Genomic DNA, 26,790 nt, shown 5'->3' with positions numbered 1-26,790 from the left:
TTTTATGACAGCAATAGAAACCATAGAAAAACAGAAAAAGCAGGATGACAGCCTATCACCAGAAGGCCACGGCAGGAGAGGAGGAGCCTAGGTTCCAGGCCAGCTTGTACTTCTAGCAAGACGGTGTCTCAAAAAGATAAGGCAGAACACTTAAAGAAAGAAAGGTATGGTTACCTCCCCTTACTCCTTTAAATGGATAGAAAAACGCCACCAGCAGGTTCATCAGGACGGCCAGGTTGAAGGAGATGCTGCTCCAGAAAGACATGTTTCGGGCACACCAGTACAAGACAGGCTGGGCTGTGGAAACAGATGAAGCCAGTGAGGTTGTTGACTGCTGCATGTCAGAGGGCTAGAGCTTGCCATGGCCCTTACTTCTGCTAGATCCCTACAAGTCCACTCTTGTTCCCAGTCTTGATCCCAACAGTAAGAACAAGAATTTGTTTCAGAGCTGGCACACAGTCACATGACATCAGGTCATTGGAGAACTCATGAACAGAAGCTTCATTGGGGTACAAGGGAGAAGAGAAGGGCAAAGGCTGGGCCATCGAAAAGTCCTTCGTACCCTGTCAACTCCACCAGTTGTGGAATCTGAGGGTTAGCCAGAGTTCAAATACTGAACTTCTGGGTCTCCCCCAGATCTCCAGTACCAGATGAGATGCCCAAGAATTCAATTAGCCTTTTAGAAATGTCAGAGAGACAGAACATTCAGAGTTGGTGAAGCTGAGCCTCTGTCTGGGCCTGGTACCATTTTCTTCACTTAAACACCCCATCAATTCCCTTGTGCGGGACAGTTACCCCCCTTTCACCATCAACTCACTTGCCATTTCCCTCAAATGGTATAGTTGATCTCAAAACCAAGGAACTGGGGAAACCAGATAGGGTTAGCAGTGGAGTTTACATCCAAAAGCTCCAGGAGAGAAAAGATAGGACACAGCGCTCTAAGTTTATCCTGACGTGGCCATGCAGGGGACAGCTTCCACAAGACAGTCTCGTTGGATATCATTCCCTCTACTCCAGAGCACAGCACAGGATATGTGAGACAGGAACTCTATTTCGTCCCCCCTCCCCACCAGTGAAATCTTCTTCGTAAAACTTTAGGACAGCAGCCAAGCCTTTGGAAACATCCATCCCAGAGAGTTACGGCACAATTAGAGGTCCCTGGTAATTGAGTAACTGAGATAACCATGTTGGAACTTGGTCACGGGCAATGTTTCAAAACTGATGAGTTACAGAGCTATGAGCAATCATCTAGTTTGAAATTCTTCATCTTCAAAAAATAAGAGAAACCAATGCCCAGGCATTGGAGGAAATATTCACGATCTTGTTTTCCCAATTAGTGGTCATCTGGAGTTAGTAAAAGGGACTAAGACAGATGGCTAATGTCACCATTCAATGGAGGAGCTGACTAAATCCAGTCAACTGCCAGGTAGCAATGTAATATTTTGTAAAATAGTCGTGAGACAAAAATGAAATCCTTTTTTGAGTCAAGGTCCCAAGTAGGGTCAGGTAGACTCAAACCAACCATACAGGTTAGGATGACCTCCAATTTCTCATCCTCCACCTCTTTTGCTGAGTACAGGGATGGCAGCTGTGTGCTACTGTGCCTACTTTATATGGTGCTGAGGATCAAACCCAGGGCTTCACATATGCTAGGCCAGCACTGTCTAACTGAGATGCATCCCAAGCCTGCTGAAGCTAACTGGAGATGAGAATTCATCTCGTCTGGCTGTAGCAGCCATTGGCACTTCTTTGGGGACCGAAGTGGACACTTGTGATACACGTAACAAAAAAAACACCTGAAAAGGTCAGGAGAGCTGAATGGCTGAACGTTGGTGATTGTCTCTCCTAAGGCTGAGAGACAGCTTCAGGAACTCTGACAGTACCCTCTCCACACTCACGTATGCATCAAAAGCTCATAAGAAGTCCAGAAATACAAAAAGCTAGCAGAAATCTGTGGTGGTCCTTGGAAGCCAGCATTCCTTGCATGAGAACATATCCCCTCAGTACAGCGATCATAAATGATCTTTAACTAGGGTATATAGCTCACAAATAAGTCTAATTTCTCAAAGCTAATATTCATTACGCTCTCATTTTGAATCTAAACAAATAAATAATCAGTTCTATAGCTCAAACAGTTATTAATCCAGGTATACAGTTATGGCTAACGATCCACAGTATCTTTACACTTCCTATGATACATTGGGCTAAGTCCCATCCTCCTCCAAACCATCTCCCTTCTCCACATAAGCTGCTTCTACAACCTAACCTTGTGGTAGTTCCCACAAACGCACTGTGCTTTCCATGTTCTCCCTCTGCTGGGAGATAGCACATGCCCCAGTCTTCAATGTAAGTCTTTCCTTGACGGAATACCTTAAGAGGGGCAGCTAATTACATTGTCCTGAGTATGGCTGTACCTATGCTATGCTTCTGATATGAAGAGGATACTTTACATGCAGGCAGGCATGAGGTTTCTAAGAGCAGGTCACAAAAGCTCTGTGGCTTTCTCCTCACTCTTGCTCTTCAATCATTCACTCAAAGAAAGCAACTGCCACGCCATGAAGATTCCCCAAATTCACTGGAAATGTCTATGTGCAGAAGAAAGGAATGCCCTGATTACAGAGCTATTAGAGAGCACAAAGAAGTGGACTCATCAGGGCCAGGCAAGTGCTTAGATGACAACAGCACTGGACATTATCTCAGTGGGGACCTAATGAAAGACTCTGAGATATAATTATCCAGCTAAGCCACTCCTGACCACAGGAAACTATAAGAAAATGAGTATTTGTTGTTTTAAGCCATTGTGTTTTGTGAATGATTAAAGCAATTAACATACATTGATGCTCACAATGTCTGAAACCTCAGTCTTCAGCTTGCGAATGTGTTATGTTACATGACAAAAGGGACTGACAAAGTCTTTCTAGTGAAAGGAGGAGGCAGAAGATTCACCCTATCCAGATCTGGATTTTTTTTTTTTAAACTCAGTGAGAACCTCACCTGACTTCCAGGACAATCAGATAGTACATTCATGTCCTTGTAAGCATAGGAGTTTGATATCGAAGCAGCAGGCAATAGAACATACCTCCCCATCCCCTAATCTTCTAGGCTGTGCCAATCCAAATCCTGCTGCATGTTACCACCATTCATCCCCTTCTTTCAAGTCTTTCCCCATACTTCTGTAACCTGTCATTGCTTGATTATAACCCTGGTCATAATCAGCTTCATATTGTAGCCATTTAAAAATCTACTTATGCTGCCTGTCTTCTTACAGAGCGTTAGTTCCCACAGGAAGAAATATGCATGTTGCCAAGTCCCCCACCGTACCTTGCAGCATGCTGTCTTTTCCTAAGGATTGTAATTTAGTTGGAGTGATATACTTGTCACACACCAGTAGAATGGAAGAACGCTGGCACCCGAGACAGACAAAGCTGTTTAAATAACTGCATCCAGGGCATGTCTCCGTCACAGTGGTTCCTGGTTTGTTTTCAAGAAACTAGGTTTTTCTGGATGACTTAGGACTCCACACAAGCAAATGCTACCTCTAATGTACTAAGCACGAGGGAAAATTCCAAGCAAGAAATGGCCAGCATGACCAACTCTCTCTTAGCTTCCTCTTGCTCTGTCATCTGGGTTCCACGGCCTAGAGTCTTCTCTTCACCAGATGTGTGATCTTCAAGTGTCAGAAAAGGGATGGCCTGAGAAAAGCATGTGTATGCACAGAAGGGTGTGTGTGTGTATCTTTCAAGAAGAAAGCAGGAAAGGGCTTCTGTGGAGCAAACCAAACTGGGTGTTAAACTGCTTTAGAATTAAAACGTTTGCAGAACCAATTTCTTCTAAAAAGCAAATGTCTTGATCTTTATTTTATATGCATGGGCGTCTAGCTTGCATGGATGCATGTGTATCACATGATGCCTGGTACTCACAGAGGCCAAAAGGGTGTGTCAGATCCCTGGGAAGTGGAGTTGCAGATGGTTGTGAGTGGCCAGGCAGATGCCAGGAAGTGAACGCAGTTCTTCAGCAAGAGTTGCCCAGGGCTCTGAACTGCTGACCCATCTCTCCAGCCCCATACTGATTTCTTAACACTACAAAACACTCACATCAGTAGACAGACAGACAGACACTGAGGGAGAACTGCCTACCGACTTCCCATCACACCCATCACAACCTTCATGACTTCAGCCAAAGGTAAGCCAGCTTTGCCAACACGACAGAAAAGTGCACACTCGGCAGAAGTAACTTGCTCGGGAAAAGCAGTGAGTTCTATTTTAATTCGGCGTCTAATGAGTACATCTCTCCCCTTCTAAAGACTTGCTTTGTTTAATTCACTTATTGTTTTTCCATTTTTCTCTTAGTCTATAGCTTTGAAGGCAATTAAAAATTTTTAGATGACAAGTATTGTTGTCTTTAAACTTCCCTAAAACAAACACTATTTTTCAAAAGCCAGGAAGATTGAAACCAGAGAAGGCATTAGCTATAATTTACTAAAAATCTTGGAACAATGAGGCAGCCTCTCTGGGAGAAAATGAATCTTGCCTACCCACCGGCTCCCAGAGGGTCTGGAGATGGGTACGCTGCCTGCCTGTGTCCACAGAAGCAGTGGATGGTGGAGGTAAAATAGAGAGCACTTCTCCCCCTCCTCGGTGCTGAGGACCTGCGACTCCTCTCATTGCAGGAGAGCAAGGGAAGCAAGGAGGAAGGCAGAAGGTAAGCCTGGTGAGGATGGCAGGCCTGGCTCTGCCCCAAGCGGTCCCGGAAACTGCTCTCTCTTACCCTGGCCGCACCCTGCAGAAAGTCTCAAAGATCTCAACTAGAGCCTGGCTTTAAAATTGAAAAAAAAAAAAAAATCCTGGCTCCCAACTCACACACAAATAAAGCACGGTCCTTTAAAGTTGGTCACAACAGCTGCTGCCAAGTACACTGCTGGTGCTGAAGGATCACATTAAAAACGCTAATGAAAACTGGGAGTCCAGAAGCCCTCTGGGGGAAGCGCTATAAATGTGCCTTAGACAAGTAATCTTCATTTGACTTGGCTGGCTTTGTCATGGGACCTGCTGGTGAGCCACGCTGTATCTTAGATGGCAAACAACTGTACTGCCTATAAAATGACTGGGAGTTCTGACCCTGAGCTACTCCATCAGAGGGAAGAGAGAGAGTCTCAGGAACAGGTGTGCCAGTCTGCCCTCTCAGCCCGAGGGAACCATCCAGGGCAGGAAAAGGCCTGGGCTTTTCTCTGTCTAATTAGTTTCCATAGGGAAACACCTAAATTACAGGCACGCTAAGCCATCCACGAAGCTCCTAGGCCAATCGAATCAAATGCTGTGTGAATGTAGTCCATTTAGGGCCCTTAGATTGAACCTGGATATTAAGATACCAAAGTTCTCTGCATTCAAAGGGGCACACCAACACCAACCGTTCCTGACTCGCTTGTCCTTGGAGGTGCACGCACTCCCCTGGGCAGGTGTGAAGCCTCAGAGCTGTACATTCCCAGAGCGTGTCCAACGCGCTGTGACTCACCTCGAAGTTTCTTCTGCCAGTTCATCTCGTTAAAGAGGTCCTCGGAGCGCAGGAAGAAGTCATTGATCTTGCTACCTTGCTCATCCCGCTCTGTGGTGTAATATATTCGAAGTTTCGATTCCTTAGTCAGGAATTCACAGATGCTGGGCACAGGGAAGACGATCTGTTCCATTGTCCGGTCCAGTCTGACAATCTAGGGTTAACATGGAGGGTAAGCGGCTATTCTCAAAGTCTTTTACACACACTCTTTTTCTTTGCTATTGGCAGTGAACTCTGATTTCAAGGCTCAGGATAATATGAATCTGTCTGATTTGAGAGCCCTTAACTGTGTGCATTTGTGCATGCACACTCCCAACATAAAAGTTTTGTAAAGTCTGTATGAATTTGCTTAACCTCATGCTCCATTCATTTAAATATGAAAATATGATCAACCTCCCCCCTTAACATCTTAATCCTCCTTCACTTTTTTTTTGTTTTTGTTTTTTGGTTTTTTTTGTTTTGGTTTGTTTTTCGAGACAGGGTTTCTCTGTGTAACCCTGGCTGTCCCGGAACTCACTCTGTAGACCAGGCTGGCCTCGAATTCAGAAATCCACCTGCCTCTGCCTCCTGAGTGCTGGGATTAAAGCCATGAGTCACCACGCCTGGCTTGCTCCTCCACTTTTAAATACTGGTTTTAATCTTATGACTGTAGCATGGAATTTCTTTTAAAAAAATAATCATTAATAAAAAAATAATCACTAGAATTAAAAAAAGTATTATAGTTACAACTCTACATACTCCCAAGGTACTTTAAAATGATGCTGTCTTGAGACTGTAGATAAACAATGTACAACCATGACTACACATTGCTGAAGTGCTTGTCAACAAACAACTGATAAGCTTAAAGACAACCAGCTCAATTTCACAAGCTGACAAGCTCAGCCAAGCTAAAACTCAGCAGCAATAGACACCAACACTGCAGAGTGTAAAAACTAGTTGATCAAAATGAACAGATGGGAAACCCATTTCTCATTTTCCTTTAGATATGATCAGCTTTCATCTGGAACAATTTATACTGTGCTTCAGAACATTCAGCAGAGGCTGGTACTGTACAATGGAACTTTCTATAATGATAGGGCAGTTCTTGGTGTGTCCACGAGGACAGCCACTAGTCACAGAGGCCACCAAGCACGAGGCACATGCAGTTACCGCAAATGAGCAACAGAATAATTGCTTGCATCTAATTTTGATTTAACAGGCACAGCTTGATGGCTATCATGCTAGATAGGGCAATGCTGGGTCATAGTATACGCCTCACCCACTATTCTTTCTCAGATAGCAAAACTGGGTTAACTCTGAATAAGATCTTTTAGAGCAGACCTTTGCTTTTCTACCACAGTTGCAATGACTTCTTACATCTTGTCATAATGTCTAGAATGCATGACATCTGAACCAATATGCCCACTGCCTCTGGGAGGACATCAGTGTTCCTTAAACTGGCTTTGTGCTGCAGCAGGGGTGGGTGGCTGCAGGTTTGTTCCATTTCCTCCTTAGATGGGCTCCATCTCCAGAGTAGCCTGTTTCCAATTTTAGGACACAGTATTAAGTCACAGTTTCAAGGGCAGAGAGTTCTAAAAGGTCACAGGCAGCAGTACACCAGAGACATGGCCTCTTGGCCTTTCTGCATTCTTCTCCAGAAGCTGAGGAGGTCAGGTGAAGCCCAGGGCTGACGCCCTTGACAGGAAGAGCTTGCTCCCTCTCTCAATACCTTTGTTCCCTGATGGGGCAAGAAAGATGACTCAGGCCCAGTTGGAGTGGGAAACTCTTATGGAGGTCAGACAGGTTCTCACAGCTCTGACTGCATTAAGTACAGAGGAAAATGGTCTTTATACCAGGGCCTTCTGAATCTATCTAGAGCTCAGGTTTTGGGGTGTGGGGGGCTCAGAATCACTCTGCTGTTAGAATGGTTTTGGTTCAAAGCCAACCTGGTTTAACTGGAAGTGTAGCGTGTGGTTAATCCCTAGAACCTGCCTGGGACACAGGCTCAAGGGCCTATTCCATATGTTTGTTATGAAGTGGCTACCTGCTTCACAGACTAGCATTAGGACCCAAGCACAGAAGAGGTATGCAGCTGGCTTCATGAGGAAAAGGGAAGGAAGAGGGAGACTTCTGGCAAGAATTGCATTCCATGGCTGAAGAGTGAAGAGTCCAGAGTCTGTTAGCAAAGCCCAAGCAGCTACGCCACAGTACCTCGGATCTGCACAGTACCTCAGATCTGCATACATAGCCCTCGGGGGAATCAAAGGGAGGGTCCTGGCAAGGCAAGGACTGGATTCTGAGGCTAGAACAGTTTTTAAAATTTCCTTATTTGGGTAGATTTAGCGGTGGGTGGGAATCAGGAGGACAGAATAGCATTCCTTCTCTATCCCTAGTAGTAAGACACTTTGTTCATGCCTTTTCTCTCGGTCAGGCTTCAGTCTTCTCTCAACTGGGCCAGAGAGTTGAACAATACCTCCTGATTCTATTCATCTTTAACGTTCTCCACTGCCATGCTTATCTCCTGAAGGATGAAGAAGACAGAGCTAGCTGGCCTTCTGGCTAAGCTTCTGGCCAGAATCAATAATTCCAGACTATACATTTGGCCTGGCTGACTGAGTTGGTCAAACGAAGCATTTCATCAGGGTGGCCTGGAGAGCTGAGACAGCAGGTAAGAAGAGACTCCCAAGAGCCTCCATCCTGAAGGTGTCATTGCACCCAACCAGTCCCTTAGGTCTACAGAATCCCTCTACAGACAATGATGATAAATCCATTAGCAAAACAAGGTACAATATCCTGACTATCTAGACCCTGGAGTCAGACATGTTTCTTTTCAGATTCTAAAAGACAATGCAGGTGACATAAAAGATCAGGGGTGGGACAGCCTGGGATTCATACTCTAGCTGTGAGCCTGAGAGTGAGAGAAGTCAGCATCCTCACTGAGCGTTATGGAAGAGCTGCTTCTGCACTCTCCAGGTAGAGATGATGTTATGCCGTGGAGCTGGTCACTGAGTGTTTTGTCCTGTTAGGATGCATAGAGGATGGTGGGGTTTCTGTGGGAGAAATGCTGGCAATTCCACTGCTCTGAGAATGAAGTGCAGACGTCTTTCCAGGACAGTGTGTACGTGATTTCCTCTCTTGACGTGCACATTTTTCACACTGATTCACTCCCTTCCAGTCAGCATGCCTTCTCCTGAGTGCCCCTTACCTCGTCGTTCGTTCCTTGTAGGGACCAGGAAAGCTCCTCCCTCTGGGAGCTGCTCGGTTCAGTCCTGTGTTCTTTCACTCTGTCTCTGGATTCCATTCCTTCTGAACAGACCTCCTATAATCTACAGGTCCCTCTGCTAGACTTCATGTGCATGTATGTTCCTATGTGCGGGTGGGTACTGGTGTACATACATAGAGAGAGGTCAGAGCCAACCCTTGGTGCCTATCAATCATCAGGCACTTTCTCCACCCTGTCCCTTTTTGGAGGCAGTTCTCCCTCCAAAATTGACGGACCTGTCTCTAAGTAGGCCAAGCAAACCCAGATATCTGCCTACCTCTGCCTTCCCAGACGCACTGAGACCACAGTGCATGATAATACACCTGGATATTTTATGTGGGTTCTGGACATGGAATTGGGTCCTTGTGGTTATATGGCAAATGCTTTATCAACTGAGCTGTCTCTTCAGCCCTACCTACTTGCTTTAGCAACTGGCCAGAAAATATAATCAAATCTATATGGATCTGATCAGTGTGTCCCCCCTCTGCATGTTAAGCAGATAGTTAATCATGATAGTTTTGATCAACACTGGAAATCTAGTACCTAGTGGGAGGAGCTAGAAAACAGGAAGCACTTCAACACTTTTATTGCTCAGAGCAGTGAGAACATGCCAACCCTGGTATAGGGTACCATCTACTGCAGGTCCAGGCCTTGCTAGTGAGTACTCCCTGCTCATGGCTTGACTGGTTCATACCTCAATTTGTGCTGTGTGCTTCGCGTAGAACTCCAGAGCTTCATCCCCATCCACCTGGCCTCCAGGTTTCAGCATGGTTTGAAGTTCTTTGTTATGCCGAGCCAACTAGACCACAAGCAGAGAGAAACTGGGAGTCAAGGATTACAAGAGCTACTTTAAACTCCAGGTTTCTTTCTTTCTCATGTATCTCGGGCTGGCCTTGACCTTGTGATGTAGCTGAGGATGACCTTAACCTTTCCATTCTCCTGCTTCTTCCTCCAGAATTCTGGTTTTATTGATGTACACCACTGCAACCAGGGCTTTTTGGATGGTAGGTGAGCACTGTATCAGCTGAGCTATACCCAGCTTTTCGGAGTTTAGAAAAAAAATTGCAAAATGACCAGCAGTAAGCCAAAGGCCAAGGTACCTAAAGAGAGGCTTGCTCCCTCTGTAAAGCTCTGCTTTGCAGAGGCTATTTTGGGAGTCTGGCATAAAAGAATGGACAGTCCATGCCCATGCAGAATACCCCTTTTCTCTGATTTCTTAAGCTAGGCAGGAGGGACATGAAGTTTTCTGTGCACCCCATTAAGCCTCCATTCTGGGGCTATTGAGAAACCCTTTCGGATGCTAGATGCTGAGTATGGAGGCAATGTGGGACAGGGGAGTGTCTGAAATCATTCAGTACACATGCAGAGACAGAGACCTAGTAACTCCAGGCCTCTTGCCTTCTTTGTATTATGCCCAGGTCCTGTACCTAAGTTTAAAAGAGGCTAAGGAAAGGAGAGGTTAATCTCCACTGGGCTTCAGCTTTCCCATCCCCACCCAACACCTGAAGACACTAGTATACCCAAAGAAGCAACTGCAAAAACCCAGACACTTGGGAGGTGATTATGAAATATGGCATGTTGGTGTCAGGGAAGAAAGTATCACCCAGAAAGGCAAACAAAAGGAAACTGTAAGGACAGGTTCCCACAGATCCCCAAATGTGATAATCAAGGAGGCTCAAGTTTATTTCTTTAGGTTGTTAGGAGAGACTCATTAGTATTTATAAGATGCCCAAGACCCCTTTTCAGCCGCTCTAGACAACCATCCTTAAGAGAAGACATATGTACAGAGCATGGGGATTTCCAAGTCCCCGGCCTACCATACTAGGAAAATGGCAGTGTCCGGGAATTCAGCCCCTTAAGGCAGGTGGGCAAACACAGCTGCAAGCCATGGTCACATGGGTACAACCAGTGCTAGAAGAAAGCTTTCCAGGAAGAGTCAGTCTCAGGGTGCCTCTAGCTTAGCATGCTGGTGATGTGTAGAAGGGCAAGAGAGAGAAGGCTGTACCTGGTGAGCGAGGATGTAGATGTTGTGGCCCACGTTCCTGGGTGAGGCAGCTCCATCCTCACCGTTCTCCCCATCCTCAAATTCCACTTCACCTTGCATGTAGGCCTTCTTGATCACTTCCACCTTTGGGTAGGAACAAGAGAAGACATCTCGTGACTCAGGGCTGACCCCTGCAGGACTGGCATCTATAGCTTAGACAGCTGTCTCCACTCCTAGAACAAACACTGCTCCCCAAGGACTACAGCCCACTCCATCAGGCTTGGATGCAGCCCAGACTCCTCAGTTATAACGATCCCAGGTGCAAGCACCACCCTCACCCACAGAGAAGTTGGTTCACTCTGCTTGGACCAATACATTCAATGGCTGGCTTATAACCTTCTGCTCTGGAAGTTGATGGTGGAAAAAAAATTCTAGTAGGGGAACAACGGATTGTTGAGATGATTGGCTAAAAGGGCTTTGCCATGCAAGCTGAAGGCCTCAGGTTGAATCCTGGAACCTACGGTGGAGAGAGACAGCCTGTTTGTGATCTCTATATGTCCACCACTACCACCATGAACATGCATGGAGACACACACTACCACCTCCAGTACTACCCAGCCCCTTGAAAATGGCAAAATGTCACCCACCCCCAAAATTTCCTTATCCCACTGCTACTTTGGGGAGTTGGTGAGGGGGAGTGCAGACTAGTAAGAAATCCATTGGCTTTTGAGACAGTAGCGCAACTACTTTCTGTTAAAATGTAATGCTAGCAAACATTCTGTGAGGTCTCAGAAGTCCCTACTCTTCCTTCATAGATGTAGAAATGAAGGCACAAAACATCATTGCTAAGGTCATGGTTAGTGAACTAGGATTTGAACTTAGCCACTACCCTTCACAGCTGCCTGGCTGACTCTAGGGTTCCGCACAACCTCCTAGCACACTTCTGAGAGCACTGCACTATCTGCTGACGGTTCTCACTCACGTTGGTTCCCCGGGGGAAGCAGCTGGGGCTGCTTACATCTAAATCCCGCCCCGTGGCACTCGGCACGCTGCTCTGTCAAGCTTTCCTAAATAAACATGTCATTCAGAATTTAATAATTCAAACACTAAGAGTAAATATGTTCAGTTATATTAAGAATTAATCATTTCCTTGGATGATTCAGAAGGTACTTCAGCCTGGGGCACTGTTTTCATTGCCATTGGCCGTTATCTGGGACCTTCTCATTATCCAAGAGGAAGCATGTGGGCAGCCACATATTCTGCACTCACAGTCGGCCAGCTGCTGGATGAGACCCTCACTCTCTAAGTTTGTTTTCCAAGCAGTTTTAAAACCAAGCCCAGTATACTATATATGCAGAGAACATACATAGGTGCATGTATGCATGCATACATGTGCACACACGGATATGTTCTGCATTTTCAAGCTTCCTTCCTGTTTGTCTCCTTAGAGCCCTGGTTGCTACAAGAAGACTTGATCCTTTCTGTGATCCAGAATAATGTGCTCTAACCAACTGGGGCAACCCTGGAGTTGGTGGAGCCATAGCAAGGGGTCGTGGCATTTGCTCTACCCATGACAGTCTTGAAGAGACAGGGCATATTCTTAATTCATATGATATGAAATGGGACCTATGCAAGGGCCATTCTGATCCTACTAAATAATGACCCTTGGCTACCCAGTTACCCCCCCAGTTACATAAGCTGTTATGTAAACTCTCAGAGAATCCTGTCTCTGCGGAGAACTCACTCCCTGACCTCAGGGATCAAAGAACCAGGCTGCTGTGAACTTTTATTTAAAGGATACATAAAGGGACTTTGGTCTGGCCTCTAGTGCACATCCAGGTCACCAGGAGGCAGAAATGCTTTAATGCCCTCATTTAAGTCTGTCGGTTACAGTTTATTTGCATGGGGCAAAGTCCAAATAGACTCAGCTCATATCACCCATCCTTGAACACTGCTCCTTTCACAGCTCAAACCATCAACTCCCAGCATGGGGAGTCACAGTCTATCATAAATGTCACCCTTCGAAAATAAACCAGGTCATGTTTCAAGGAAACAAAAAGCAAACACCAACATTCAAAATAGACTCTCCTGTTGTTCAGGCAACTCCACCAAGAACATATGCGAACCTGTAAGGCTTTAAAAGATGTGGTAGTAGGCTATGTATGTGTGGTGACCCACACCAGTCATCCCGGCGCATGAAGTTAAAGGGATCATAAGCTGGGGTACAGCAAGTCACCGTTCAAACAATCAAGGCTGTCAGGGAATGGGGGGAATGGCACACCCATAACCCCACCTCCCAGGGAGTTGGAGGTAAAGAATCCAGAGTTCAAGGATAGCCTGAGCTGCACAGTGAATCTGAGATCAGCCTGAACTACATGGGACCATGTCTTACCCTATTATTCCTAACCCTGCTTCCTTGCAAGAAGAAAGCAAAACTGCCCAAAATCAAGTGCTGGGAATGTGGCTCAGTGGTAGAACGCTTCCCAATCATGAAAACAGAGAGGAAAATGGACCTCAATTCACATGAGGCTATATGCCAGGCACCATGCTAAAAGTCTGATGTGACTCTTGTGTTCTAGACTTTAAAATAACCCTTCAACGTAAGGAATCTTACTTTCTCTTTTACAGATCTGGAAAGCTGCACAGCTCAGAGAGCTCCAAGAGCTGTGTGAGCTGACACAGTCAAAAGAACGAGCACCAGACCTGCACACTGCACACTCACTGCACATTGCACACCCACTGTACACTATACACTCACTCACTGCACACTCACTCACTGCACATTGCACACTCACTCACTGCACATTCACTCACTGCAGACTGTACACTCACTCACTGCACACTCACTCACTGCACATTGCACACCCACTGCACACTGTACACTCACTCACTGCACACTCACTCACTGCACATTGCACACCCACTGCACACTATACACTCACTCACTGCACACTCACTCACTGCATATTGCACACTCACTCACTGCACATTGCACACCCACTGCACACTGTACACTCACTCACTGCACACTCACTCACTGCACACTGGTCTCCATGAGCGAGCAAAGGGGAGGGAAGCTTTCATACGTGGTCTGTGCTGATAGGTCAATGTGAAACATCCCATGTCCACTGCCATATTTCTCTATGTAGTCATGGGGCTGGATTAAATCAGCCTTGATGGTTCTGTTTTGGAGAATGTTTTCAGAAGCTCAAAGAAGCAGGTTCATTATTCTGTCCCAAATTTCACTTTGAGTTCCGTGGTGCTCCTGTCAAGGGATGGGCAGCAACTCACCAGCTCCTTGGGCCTCATGTTGTACAGGATCCTCTCTGCATTTTCACTATCGTGTCTGCTTTCCATGATGGCCAGTAGCAGCTTCGAAGCATTGTTCTAAACGGAGAGAACCAAGGGAAGAAATATGGAGGAGCAGCCTGGGCAGCTGCCTGGACCTATGTGCCCAGCTGCACGGGTGAGCACTGCAGAGGACCTTCACCAGTCAGGGGCTATGCTCCTGGGAAGCTTAGAAGCATACGGACAGAGGCTGAGTTGAGTCTAAGAGGCCTGTATCTGTCAGGACATGCACTACATTTTTGCAAACTTTCACAACCCCTGGGACCTCAGAAGAGGGTGAGAGATTGTTCAGGAGCACATTTCAGACACTGCCTTCAAAAATGGTTTGTTAGCTAGTAAGCACCCCAGCAGCTGTAGCAGAAATAGGCAACTTACACAAGGGTGCAGGTGGGTGTGGTCTTCTCACTGTAATTTCATGGAATAACATTTGCATATATAATCTATGTATTTTTTCTTTGTCTACTTCATCTTTATATTATTTGTAAGACCTAGTATGGGCACAAATGCTGTATCAACACTCTGGGGAGTAAGAAGAAAGCAAAAGGTGTGTGTGTACACATATAGTATAGATACAATCTTTTTTCCCTAAGTATTTTGTTACTCAATATTGTTGGACAGAGATGACAGTCAATAAATGTTATTTCTCCCTGTCCTAAAATGCATCAACTTTCATGCCTCTGATAGCTTGACTACGTATGCCATTAGTTAACACAAGTGGCCCCAAGGAACACTTCACATCCACTGAGGCATAATTTCCTATTATGTTAATAATGTCCATGTGTCCACACCTGGAGTTTTGTGGCTTGATATCATTTGAGGTCCCAGGTCTACAATTTATATACTTCTCTGTATATAGGCCTCAAAAGTTAGGGTTTTCTTTCTAGGGGTTGGAAGTTGAGACCAGTTTTCCTCCCGTAGAAGCTCAGTCCATTTACTGTGCTCTCGGTCTTTCTAGCACAATCCTCAGATGGCTAAATTTATTGGAAAAGGCACTGAAATGTCAACCAGTAACACAGGCGTGTCTCCTCTATTTCAGATACTCACCATGTACTTTCTGATAAATGGTAGCCATACGAGAGCTTGAATGATATTCAAGTCAAGTATAAAGTATTTATCAGAAGGAAAAAAAGTGCTAAAAAATTCCACTTAAACCATATGTTCAAATCAACCATGAGTTTGGACTCTCAGTTCTAAATACTAAAGGCAAAATAAAATTAACCATGTAGTTCCTGGAGAAGTCTGTGTTAATATCTTCCAAAGGCCTTGTCTTCTGTCGCCTTTCATGCAATAAATACTTTTCAGCTGACCTTAGTAATTCAAGGCTATTTCCCAGTCATGATAAAGTCCTTACTGATGCCTCTGGGTATAAGAGAGAACACAGATCTCAACATGCCCTAACGTGGGAACAGCAGAAGAGGAAATGTGCTCAGCGATGCTAACACGTTTCCAAACAGCATCCCACACCAGGGTGGGTTGCAAGATCAATTTTTAAATTGGATTTTTTTTTTAATCCTTGACAATTTCTGGAATACCCCCCCCCACACACACACCCTAGAACAAGGGCAAGACATTGAGGTAGCAGCACACAGACCTTCAGAGATTGTCTGTCAGCTAGTAAACCCCAAAGAATAAGTGCCTTAAAGCCATTATTTAACTCCATAAAGCTGTTTTCACGGGGCATCAAATGCTAGGGTTGCTCCTGGCTTGGCAGCTGTGATCTCCCACTTGTGACAATTTGAAGAACTCATCAGAGGACTGGAGGCACATTCTTATTTTAAGCTAACAGTATTAGCCACCCTTCTGCACAGCCAATGACAGAACAGAAAAAGGTGTCCCTTAACTAAGTAAAAATAGATATATATATATATATATATTTTTTGAGATACTGGAAGGGCTTGCTTGTACTGTTTTTCTGCTGGCCCCTATCCCCAAAGGCAGTAAGATCAGAAACCATAGAGAAATGGCCTTTCTTTCTCCTTCTAACTCCCAACAGATTTCATAATTGAGGCTTTTCATTCTTTCTGAATTTGTTTCTCAGCTTTGGGGACAGCTCTTCACTCTAGGTGACCTGAAAAGCTGGTACTCCCAAGGCCCTTCTTTGGAAAGAGGTAAGTTCTGCATTTTCGGTCAGAATGGACAATGTGGGTCATTTGACCAGTTAATCAGAATGTCTTTGGTATTCAGTTTCACAATACCATCTGTGTCACATGCCAGGTAAAGCATACATTGACTTTTGCCAAAGGCTGCCTCCTCTAGCTCTTCGTTCCCACTTGCCTTCAGTTCTAACACCAGGTCCATCCGCTTCTTTCCCAGAGGGTTGATATCATTGAGGATGAGGGCTGTGATGATATCGATGCCATTGGACTCGTGGGTGGCGATGCAGTTCTATATAGACAAGCACACACACGGGCATTTACACAAATGCTGGCCATAAATCAGACGTCAAAGGCTAACAGGCTAAACTGCTATTTCAACACAATGCTCACCACTCCCAGTAATGTCATTTGGGGAGAGTGCAATTTTCCGTGAGAAAGTGGTAAAAATAAAAGACAGATGAAGATCTCTAGTTTCAGAATTAACAGTAAACAGTAGGAAAGTCCCCATACACCCTAACTGATAAATTGGCTGAGTCTAATCCAAATAGTGCCGTGCAGTCGACTTTGTTCTTATAGGAAAATTTGGTGTGTGACTGATACCAGGATCTGAGCCCCCTCTCCCCTTTAAAATTGTGTTCCGTTCTCTCTACATCACTCATCTTGTGAATTTGGTACTTCTGCTTAAGGCTTAAGCTTGGAGAGCAAGCTTTTGGCTCAGTCTGTATGGTATCAAAATGGAACAGCATCCTCCAGTTAGGTTCCTTGACTGCAGAACAAGCCAGCCTAGTTGGTTCCTTTCAATAGGTCTTGGTGTAGCATGAAAATAAACTTGAGGTAGTAAGAAAACTCACCTACATATGTCCAGAATTGGTGTATTTCTGTTTTTTCTTATCACTAGACCTATACCATCTCCTTCCAGGAGAAGGAAGTGGATCTACCAAAAATGTCTTCACACTAAGACTACTGTTTTCACAGATGGTAAGTTGTCTACTTTAAACTGCTCTCCTTGGCGTGAAGGTCCCACCTCCCCTAACTAACTTAGCACCTCATACTTTCCCTGCCCGTGGAGTATAGAACCGACCATTTCAAGCCTTCACCCACCAGCTCTCCAGCCAGGAAGGAACTACCATCTGGAGCTAAAAATCATAGTCAGTCTAGCCTTGAAGTGTAAACTAGAACCTTCCAGAAGCCATGTGTGAGCAAGGATTCTGCTTAAGAAGAAGAAGAAGAAGAAGAAGAAAGATATAGGCTCTACTCCACAGTGACTCTTCTGACACTTCTTGTGGGCTTGGGCAAGGCTAGCTGGTCTTTCCTTTCCCAGAAGACCCTGGCGTTAAATCTCAACTAAAAATGTTCTCCTCTGCGTCCACGCACTTTCACAGGAAGCAGGTGTTTTCTACTTAGCTGGGTTTTGAGGAGTTTCAGGGAATCACTTTGTGACCTTTTCTAGTATTTAGAATATGTCACAACTCTCAGGTACTGCTTTCATTCCAACCTTCTTACTTACCCCTAAAAGTCAGTTACAATTGGACATTTGATTCAAACAAGACTGAGCCAAGAAGACAAGGTCAACCTTGTACTCACTGGGTCAAGGTCAAGTCCTGGATTGTGAAGAAGTGGCACGGAAATGTCTCCCCTGCTGGAGAAGGAGCTCCTGTCTTAGGAGCTCCCTAAGAGCCACAGGCAGGGTTTTTATATCCTTTGTTAACCTTTTCAAAAATGTGTATGTCTTGCTCTCATCCCAGAGTATAAACAGAATTACCTGGTTCTCATGGCAAGGCCCTTGACAGTACTCCGTCAGACTCTCCAGGGTTTGGTTGATAAGTGCTACATTCTTTTCATTTATGTACAGTCCAAGAAGACCAAGGCCTCCGGTTGTGCTCCCACAAATACAGTCCAGAAACTGCAGTGTCTCACACACCAAATTGTAGTTGGTCTTATTATTTTGGCAACGAAGGAAATTCTGCATGAACAAAGGGAAAAACAAAGAACAACAACAACAAAAGGTCATCCATGCTGCTACTTTGATTCTCTCTCTCTGGTAGGCTGGTGTCCTGGAATCAGGACTATGATAGGCTGCTATGAAAGCAGGTGCAATATGGGCTAGAAGAGTCTTCATGGCCCAGGGATTGTCAAGCAATGGTCTTGCTCTATAGCTACACCACTGGCTTTTTCATCAGTATATCTATATGAGATTCAGGGAAGGAGCAATTCTCTTGAAAATCCATTTCAGGTTCCTCTGGAATGAATTTTCATTTTTCCATTTATTCCTTTAACAAAATTAATCTGGGTACAGATGTATATGTGGTGGATGTGTTTATATGTTTGCATGCATGAATGCTCCCAGGTGTATGTGACTGTGTGTGTGTGTCTGTCTGCATGGAGGCCAGATACCAATGTTAGGTATTGTCCTTAATTGCTCTCCATTCTATTTATTGAGCACAGTCTTTCACTGAACCTAGGGTTCATCAACTTAGCCAGACTGGCTGCACAGTGAGCCCTAGGGACCACTGAGTAGTGTGTTTACATGCATGCACTGCTATGCACAGCTTTTTACATGAGTGCTAGATCTGAACTCTGGGCTTCAGTTGCATAACAAGCACTTTACCAATGGACCCTCCCTCCCCTCTGCTTACTTCTTCCCTTATCCTTGCTTATGGTGTTCTTATTGGATGGTTAGGAGGTTGTGTGTGCTGAATACAAGACTCCTGCTAAGTATAGATACTACAAAGAGAGATGTTAGAGGCTGGCTTAAGGGCTGGGAGGTTAGCTCAGAGGAAGACAGCCTGCCTAGCACCTTGGTTACATCACTGTCACTGAAAAAACTTTCTTACTATATACACACACGCACGCACGCACGCACACACACACACACACACACACACACACACACAGTTTAGTGGTAGCTCATGACCATTTTCCCTACTAAAGAGAAACAAAGCGAGATCCTTCCTCAACAAGATAAAGAAAGCATCATCTAGGTAGCCTTGCAAAGCTGCGAATTCTAATAAAGAGGAACTTGTCTGAGAGTCCAGTCATAAGACACAAATCAACTACAATATTATTTATCTCAGGGTTAGAAAGTGGGCAGTGGGAAGAAAGACAGCATTTTCAACAATTGGTGCTGGCACAACTGGTTGTTATCGTGTAGAAGAATGCGAATCGATCCATACTTATCTCCTTGTACTAAGGTCAAATCTAAGTGGATCAAGGAACTTCACATAAAACCAGAGACACTGAAACTTATAGAGGAGAAAGTGGGGAAAAGCCTTGAAGATATGGGCACAGGGGAAAAATTCCTGAACAGAACAGCAATGGCTTGTGCTGTAAGATCGAGAATCGACAAATGGGACCTAATGAAACTCGAAAGTTTCTGCAAGGCAAAAGACACCGTCAATAAGACAAAAAGACCACCAACAGATTGGGAAAGGATCTTTACCTATCCTAAATCAGATAGGGGACTAATATCCAACATATATAAAGAACTCAAGAAGGTGGACTTCAGAAAATCAAATAACCCCATTAAAAAATGGGGCTCAGAACTGAACAAAGAATTCTCACCTGAGGAATACCGAATGGCAGAGAAGCACCTGAAAAAATGTTCAACATCCTTAATCATCAGGGAAATGCAAATCAAAACAACCCTGAGATTCCACCTCACACCAGTCAGAATGGCTAAGATCAAAAATTCAGGTGACAGCAGATGCTGGCGAGGATGTGGAGAAAGAGGAACACTCCTCCATTGTTGGTGGGAGTGCAGGCTTGTACAACCACTCTGGAAATCAGTCTGGCGGTTCCTCAGAAAACTGGACATAGTACTACCGGAGGATCCAGCAATACCTCTCCTGGGCATATATCCAGAAGATGCCCCAACAGGTAAGAAGGACACATGCTCCACTATGTTCATAGCAGCCTTATTTATAATAGCCAGAAGCTGGAAAGAACCTAGATGCCCCTCAACAGAGGAATGGATACAGAAAATGTGGTACATCTACACAATGGAGTACTACTCAGCTATTAAAAAGAATGAATTTATGAAATTCCTAGCCAAGTGGATGGACCTGGAGGGCATCATCCTGAGTGAGGTAACACATTCACAAAGAAACTCACACAATATGTATTCACTGATAAGTGGATATTAGCCCCAAACCTAGGATACCCAAGATATAAGATATAATTTGCTAAACACATGAAACTCAAGGAGAATGAAGACTGAAGTGTGGACACTATCCCCCTCCTTAGATTTGGGAACAAAACACCCATGGAAGGAGTTACAGAGACGGAGTTTGGAGCTGAGATGAAAGGATGGACCATGTAGAGACTGCCATAGCCAGGGATCCACCCCATAATCAGCATCCAAACGCTGACACCATTGCATACACTAGCAAGATTTTATTGAAAGGACGCAGATGTAGCTGTCTCTTGTGAGACTATGCCGGGGCCCAGCAAACACAGAAGTGGATGCTCACAGTCAGCTAATGGATGGATCATAGGGCTCCCAATGGAGGAGCTAGAGAAAGTAGCCAAGGAGCTAAAGGGATCTGCAACCCTATAGGTGGAACAACATTATGAGCTAACCAGTACCCCGGAGCTCTTGACTCTAGCTGCATATATATCAAAAGATGGCCTAGTCGGCCATCACTGGAAAGAGAGGCCCATTGGACTTGCAAACTTTATATGCCCCAGTACAGGGGAATACCAGGGCCAAAAAGGGGGAGTGGGTGGGCAGGGGAGTGGGGGTGGGTGGATATGGGGGACTTTTGGTATAGCATTGGAAATGTAAATGAGTTAAATACCTAATAAAAAATGGAAAAAAAAAAAAAAAAAAAAAGAAAGTGGGCAGTGTTTACTGTAGAAATTAGGAAGTAAAAACGATAACATCCACAGAAAGGCACAGTGGACATGAGCTTTGATGTGATTCCACTTCTGTTCATAAAGTATATACTGGACACTCATGATAGCACTGTTTACAGCAGCGGAGAAATGCAAACAACCCAAATACCAACTGGGGAATACTAAAACAATACTTTACTCAATCATAAGGATCCAGGTTCCGGTAGGGTTCAGAGGAGGCACAGGTTACTCAGGGGTCCTACCCTGTGGGCTTTCCTAAGGTAAGTGAGTAGGTTTTTTTTTCAGGGAAGGCAAAGAAGGGTCTCACTCAGTTTATTCCTTGTTATGACTACCAAAGGAAGGTGCAGCCCGTCTAAAGGCCTGGCAGGGCCCCCAACACACAGGGTTACAGGGTCCTCAGCCTAGGCATTGAAAGGATCTGGATGCTCAAGAGGCAAACTCACAGCATCCCTTCCGCGGCCTACCACAGTGACATCACTGTTCCCAGTGCGTTCATCTCTGCTGCGTGACGTCACTGCTCCCCCAGCAGTGCTCTCTGGCAGCAGCAATCAACTACTTATTGCCTAAGCACTCTTTCCTTTTTTGCCTCTGGGGCTTCACATAGGATTTCCTCTGTCTCACACACTCTCCTGGCCTCTCCTCTGACTCCTCTTCCTTCAGGATGTAGTGTAAAGTCACTTCATCCAGGAAATCCTGTCTGCCTCTGGAGCACCCCCATGTTATGGACAGGAGCCTTATAGGATGTCTTTCTGTTTTCAATGCAGGTGGGCAGTGTGGGTTCCACACGGGAGAGGTCCCTTGGTACCACTGAGAACATCCCCGGCTCAGTGTCTCGGGCAGCTTACACAGGGCTGGCACTATCTAGCTGCTTTATCAAAACTGATTGCAATCATCTGAATTCAATTGAACAAATGGAGAAAAGAAGACAAAGAAGGCCATCAGTTTACGTGGTCTCCAGGGAAGGCCCCCTCTCATGGTTTTTGCAGTGTCTAGTTGGAATCTCCCTTGTCCTAAACTCAGCTCTATTTCCTCCTATCTTTTACACAGACAGACACATACTTCTCACCGAGGGGCCCAGGGAAGCTTTGTCAATCCACCTTTAGCACACAGCACATTGCCTCGTCAGCATGAAGAAACTCCGGTCTTTTCGGGAGGGTGAAGTGGGGGATGGAGATGGGTGAGGAAGGAAAAGGTTTCAGGCCTGTGCTCATGTAGCCTTGGGCCTTTAACCCGGGGACGGGGAAGCTCAAGCTCAGCAAACACTCAAAACCACACACTCTGGTGAAAGGGCAGTCCTTCATCAGGTTTCTGACTAAGCAGGGCTTGCTTAAGGCAGTGATGGCCCACTTGGCAAGGCCAAATTCAGTGGCTTTCTCGACACTGAACATCTACCAACAGGAAAGTCAAGGTTATAAATATGACAAGAAACTGGCACGAGCCCAGAGACCGCTGCCTCAGAAGGCTGGGGCTTCCTCTGTCTGAGCAAATCTGGGTTTCCTTGCACCAGGGAGCCAACCACTCCTGCCTGGCAGTCATAAGAAAAATTGAGGGTCATTCCTGGATCCACTGGTAGAGGCGGGTAGGTTAGAAGCATCTTTTAAGAACTCATCTGATAAGTACAAAAGTATCCCACTACCTGCCAAAAGGTGGTATTCTGAGTAGGTACACATTACTTCCTGTCATTTTCAGAACTAGTGTCTCACAAATGTAATGTCAGTGGGGCAGGTTACCCCCTGATTTGTAGAGAACCATGCCTCTGCCTTAAAATTGATTTTTAAAATGACCACACTGAAAGATGAGTTTCATTACTGCACTCTCGTACATAGCTTGAGAGCTTTAAGTAGATGGTTCTAACCTACCCCACCCCCACCAGTGGATCCGGGAACACCACAGGTCCCTGAAGACACCTGAGGTTCCCAGGACTGAGCCCTATGCTCTAGAGCTCCTACAGATGAGGGCTAGGGGAAGAAGGCGCTGGGACTCTCTAGTTTCCACTCTCAACAGGGCAGTTTTGCTCTGTGGTACTCAGCTTGAGCCCATCTCTGCACAAGAGGTCTTCAAACAAAGGATTCTATGGTGAAGAAAAATGTTGCTTAGAACCACCTAATTGGAAAATCTTCATATACCTTCAAACGTTACCTTGCTAGGTCTTTTTAAAATATGTGAGTCTATCCTGCACCCTGCACAACTGTACACACACACACACACACACACACACACACACACACACGAGTCCCCCACCCCCAGCCCCAATTTTCCCTAGAGCAGTATAAAGACCTTACTAAAAGCTGCACTCTCCAGAGATCCCCAGGGTGTAAAGTGGACGGAGAGATACATGAAAGATAAAGTCTAAGACTATAGTTCTGAAGAATTCCAGCAAGAAATCATGTAGTTTGTGCAGTTAGCTAATCGAGCAGTTAGGGCCTAGCTCTATTTTCCTACTCTAGAAACATGGAGATGGGGGGTCGGGGAGTGGCGGGGAGAGGAAGAGAAAGGCAGGGCAAGTCCATGAAACCAGAAGGCAACCTTGGTTGGTTAGATGGGAACTCAGCAAGTATTAGCTGTTTGGACCTTTACAGCACTTAGCATGTTGTATTGCAATCTCTCGTTGGTCCCAGTCCTCCTGCTCCATACACTGGGATCTGAGGGATGAGTGAGGGCTGATCACCGTTAGTGCTGGGTCCTGCTTATGTGTTTTCCAGTGTACATGACAGGAATTGATGCCACCTATTTCTTTTGGGGAGCCTGAAGTTGGTGGTGGTCAGTGACACCACATGGAAGAACAAACAGTACAGAACACCAATCTCTATGCTTTGCAGCACAGTGGGACCCCCAAGTCACAAAGATGCCACAAATGAACTGCTTGGGCCTAGATTCATACACATCACTTACTCTTCCCTTAGTCAATCTCCCTTCTGACCAATGATGCTGTTATAAGATAGAGGGACACATGACATCATCACCATCATGAGACACAGGAATGCCAGCCAATGAGACAATACCCAGACCCTGGAGCTTTGGGAAAAGAAAGGCCCTGTTCAGCCTGAGCCGAGTCTCATTCAGTAGATCTGGGCCTAAGGTGTATGAGCCTGAAGCAGTCAAGTTTGAGCAATGGTCAACCAAAGGGACATCCAGGATCTCAGCCTCAGATGGTGACAAGGTCAAGCTCAGAACACTGACACCTGAACTGGACCACTGACTGCCAATCATACCTTGGCACATGATGGGTAAGCATGGCCAATGGTGGGTCTTACGGGGGAATTCCTTCATTTTTAAGGTCTGGCTCCATTTAGTCAGTTGATGACCCTAGAAATTAGATGGTTTTCAAAGTTCAGGGTCTTTAGAGAAATTTGATAAAATAAAAACAATCGGATGGATTAATGTTAAAAGATGTCTCTTAGTTCCATTTCATTGTTCTGTATTATTCTTCAAGTGTCTTTTCTTTATGATGGAGGTTAACTTGGCAACACTAAATGATCCAACCATAGTCACTCGGTAGATACAGTCAGCAATGTAAACATTTAAAGGAGGTACCTTCCTCTTGCTAGATTTGGTGTGTATCAACTCCTCTCATATCCCCATTTAAGCTCATAGAACTACCAATGCTGAGTTGTTTAGCTTTGGAAGAGATATCCCATCTAAGAGCCATGCAGATATACTTTTCCTTTCCATCCTAACACCACTCAAGCAAAAAGGGGCAGGCACCTAAGGTTCAAGAATTGACAGGAAAGCCAGGCAGTAGTACACCAAGGGCCACATGATCCAGCACGTCTCTCCGGGGCAGGGATTTGGAACAAAGAGTTGGATCTCTGGAGCACACCCTCTGTGCCCTTTCTAAACAGTCTTTGTTACAAGGAAACTTCAAGCAAGGTAATGCCTTGTCCTTGTCTTAGAGTCTGGTTAATATCACGAGCTCTAGACTCGAGTCCAGCTTACTAAACTTCTAGAACATGTAGAACACACTGTTGTATATATGATTTTCCAAACACTACAATGTCTTTATGCAATACACAGCTATACTCAGATTTATGTATTTGATTTTGTAAATCTCATGTACTTAATATATTTAACAGTCTATTCATCTCTTCAATTATTACCTGAACATCTATTGTTATTGGTGGCAAAGGGCAGTAGGCTATAAGACATATGCACATAGGAACCTACATATGGAGCTAATGTCCCTAATGAATGAGACTATCTTTGTTTGATCTTGTGGAGACAATGGTGAAGACATGATGGGATAGATCACCCACCCATATTTCCATTACTAGTCACCCAGAAAGTCTGTAATGTTGGATCCTCAATTCAGGGAGGCTGGCCTAAGTGACAGGAGCTGAACCATGAGTAGAAAGGACACCACGGTCCAACCTACCCCAAACTCCCACCTCTAGGTGCTGAGGTCTCCAGGGACCTCACCTACAAATGCTGGGGCTTCCTGGGCTTCAGTCAATTACTTACAGACCTCAGGGTCCTCCAGGCCCAGGCTTTCACCTGCCAGTGTCAGGTTCCCCAACCCAGAACCCTCTCCTGGAGGTCTCTGGGTTCCCATCATCTGGCTCCCCACCTGAGGATATTTAGGTCCCCTACACAGGACTCCTCTTGCACATTTCCAGGTTTCCACAGCCTCGCCTCTCCTAGAGGTCTCAGGGACCCCACAGCCCAGTCTCTCACCTGCAGATCTCGGTTGTGGTTTTCACACAGCAGCTGCAGGAAGCGCAGGATAGGCTGCATGATGGTGATGACAGCGCTCATCTCTAGGTCATCCTTGGCTTTGTCGGTTGTAGCCTGGGTGCCCTCCCCAGACTGGTAATGGTCATCAGGGTCGGCCTCCCTCCGGAAGGTGGTAAAGGCTTTCCTGGTGGCAGCAGATGCTTCCAGGAGCTGATCCCGGACCTCTTCTGTTATCTGTGTTGTGGGCTCTTTGGCTAAAAGGCAAACTTGTGATAGTTAATACTGCTACATCCTCAGAAGTTCTATTTTCTATATCTTATATACCAGCCAGAAGCCCAGATTCCCGCCTTTGTGAGAGATCTGTACACTTGGAAAAAACAATCCAGAAAGCCACCATCTCCTCTCTCAGTCTCTTGATAGGCGGAATGTAGAGCCCAGCCTTGCTAATTCCATAATGCTTTTGACACATCACTGAGGTCTGTGCTATGCTATAGAGCAAAACGCCTTAGTGCAGGCTCTGCTGACCCCATAATCTGTGGCTCCGAGCCTCAGCTTCTTCCTCCATAAAATGTGAGCACATCAGTGATTTCCAGAAGGCTCCTGAGAGGCTTGATGTAATGCTAATGACAACAGCAATTACTGTTACTGGAAGGACAACAATTGACCCCTTGCCAAGTGCCAAGATATCATGAGTAAGCACTCTGTGTGTATTATCTTATCTTTTCTGAAGAATAGCCCCATGGGATAACTACGGCATCATAGGTGGGGCTGGGGGGTATCGACAGCATGGGCTCTAAGGCTGGCTCAGTGGCCTACTACTATATCTGTGCCTCAGTTTCCTTATCTGTAAAATAGAGATAGCCATTTTATCTAAGTACAGGGTTAACTTGAGGTTTACATAAATTGACACAGATAGGTAAAGAACTTTGAACAATAGCTGCTTACAATTTGGATTTAGGAACGTCTTTCAAAGGCCCATATGTGAAAGGTTTGGGCCCCAGCCTTTAGTGGTATGGGAATGAATAGAACCTTTAAGAGGTGGGACT

General features: G+C 45.3%; 1 protein-coding gene and 1 non-coding gene across 20 annotated transcripts in view; both read right to left on the bottom strand.

Annotated features, from left to right (window-relative positions):
* Itpr1 (inositol 1,4,5-trisphosphate receptor 1) overlaps window positions 1–26,790 on the bottom strand; it is a 338,034-nt gene that overhangs the window by 51,712 nt on the left and 259,532 nt on the right. For all 19 annotated transcript variants that reach the window (XM_006505623.1, XM_017321407.1, XM_006505627.1 and 16 more), the window contains 8 exons: window positions 25,745–25,998; window positions 17,982–18,182; window positions 16,398–16,508; window positions 14,067–14,162; window positions 10,797–10,919; window positions 9,486–9,590; window positions 5,512–5,704; window positions 175–297 (listed from right to left, as the gene is read on the bottom strand). In XM_006505623.1, the coding sequence (XP_006505686.1) occupies window positions 175–297; window positions 5,512–5,704; window positions 9,486–9,590; window positions 10,797–10,919; window positions 14,067–14,162; window positions 16,398–16,508; window positions 17,982–18,182; window positions 25,745–25,998 (1,206 nt within the window). The remainder of the gene's footprint in view (window positions 1–174; window positions 298–5,511; window positions 5,705–9,485; window positions 9,591–10,796; window positions 10,920–14,066; window positions 14,163–16,397; window positions 16,509–17,981; window positions 18,183–25,744; window positions 25,999–26,790) is intronic.
* Mir7661 (microRNA 7661) lies at window positions 9,602–9,662 on the bottom strand. The gene has a single exon (NR_106121.1). It is a non-coding gene; the product is annotated as a microRNA 7661 (primary transcript).

Source organism: Mus musculus, chromosome 6 (genome assembly GCF_000001635.26).
Source record: "Mus musculus strain C57BL/6J chromosome 6, GRCm38.p6 C57BL/6J".
Lineage (NCBI taxonomy): Eukaryota > Metazoa > Chordata > Mammalia > Rodentia > Muridae > Mus > Mus musculus.
This window is presented reverse-complemented; position numbering and strand designations above follow the sequence as displayed.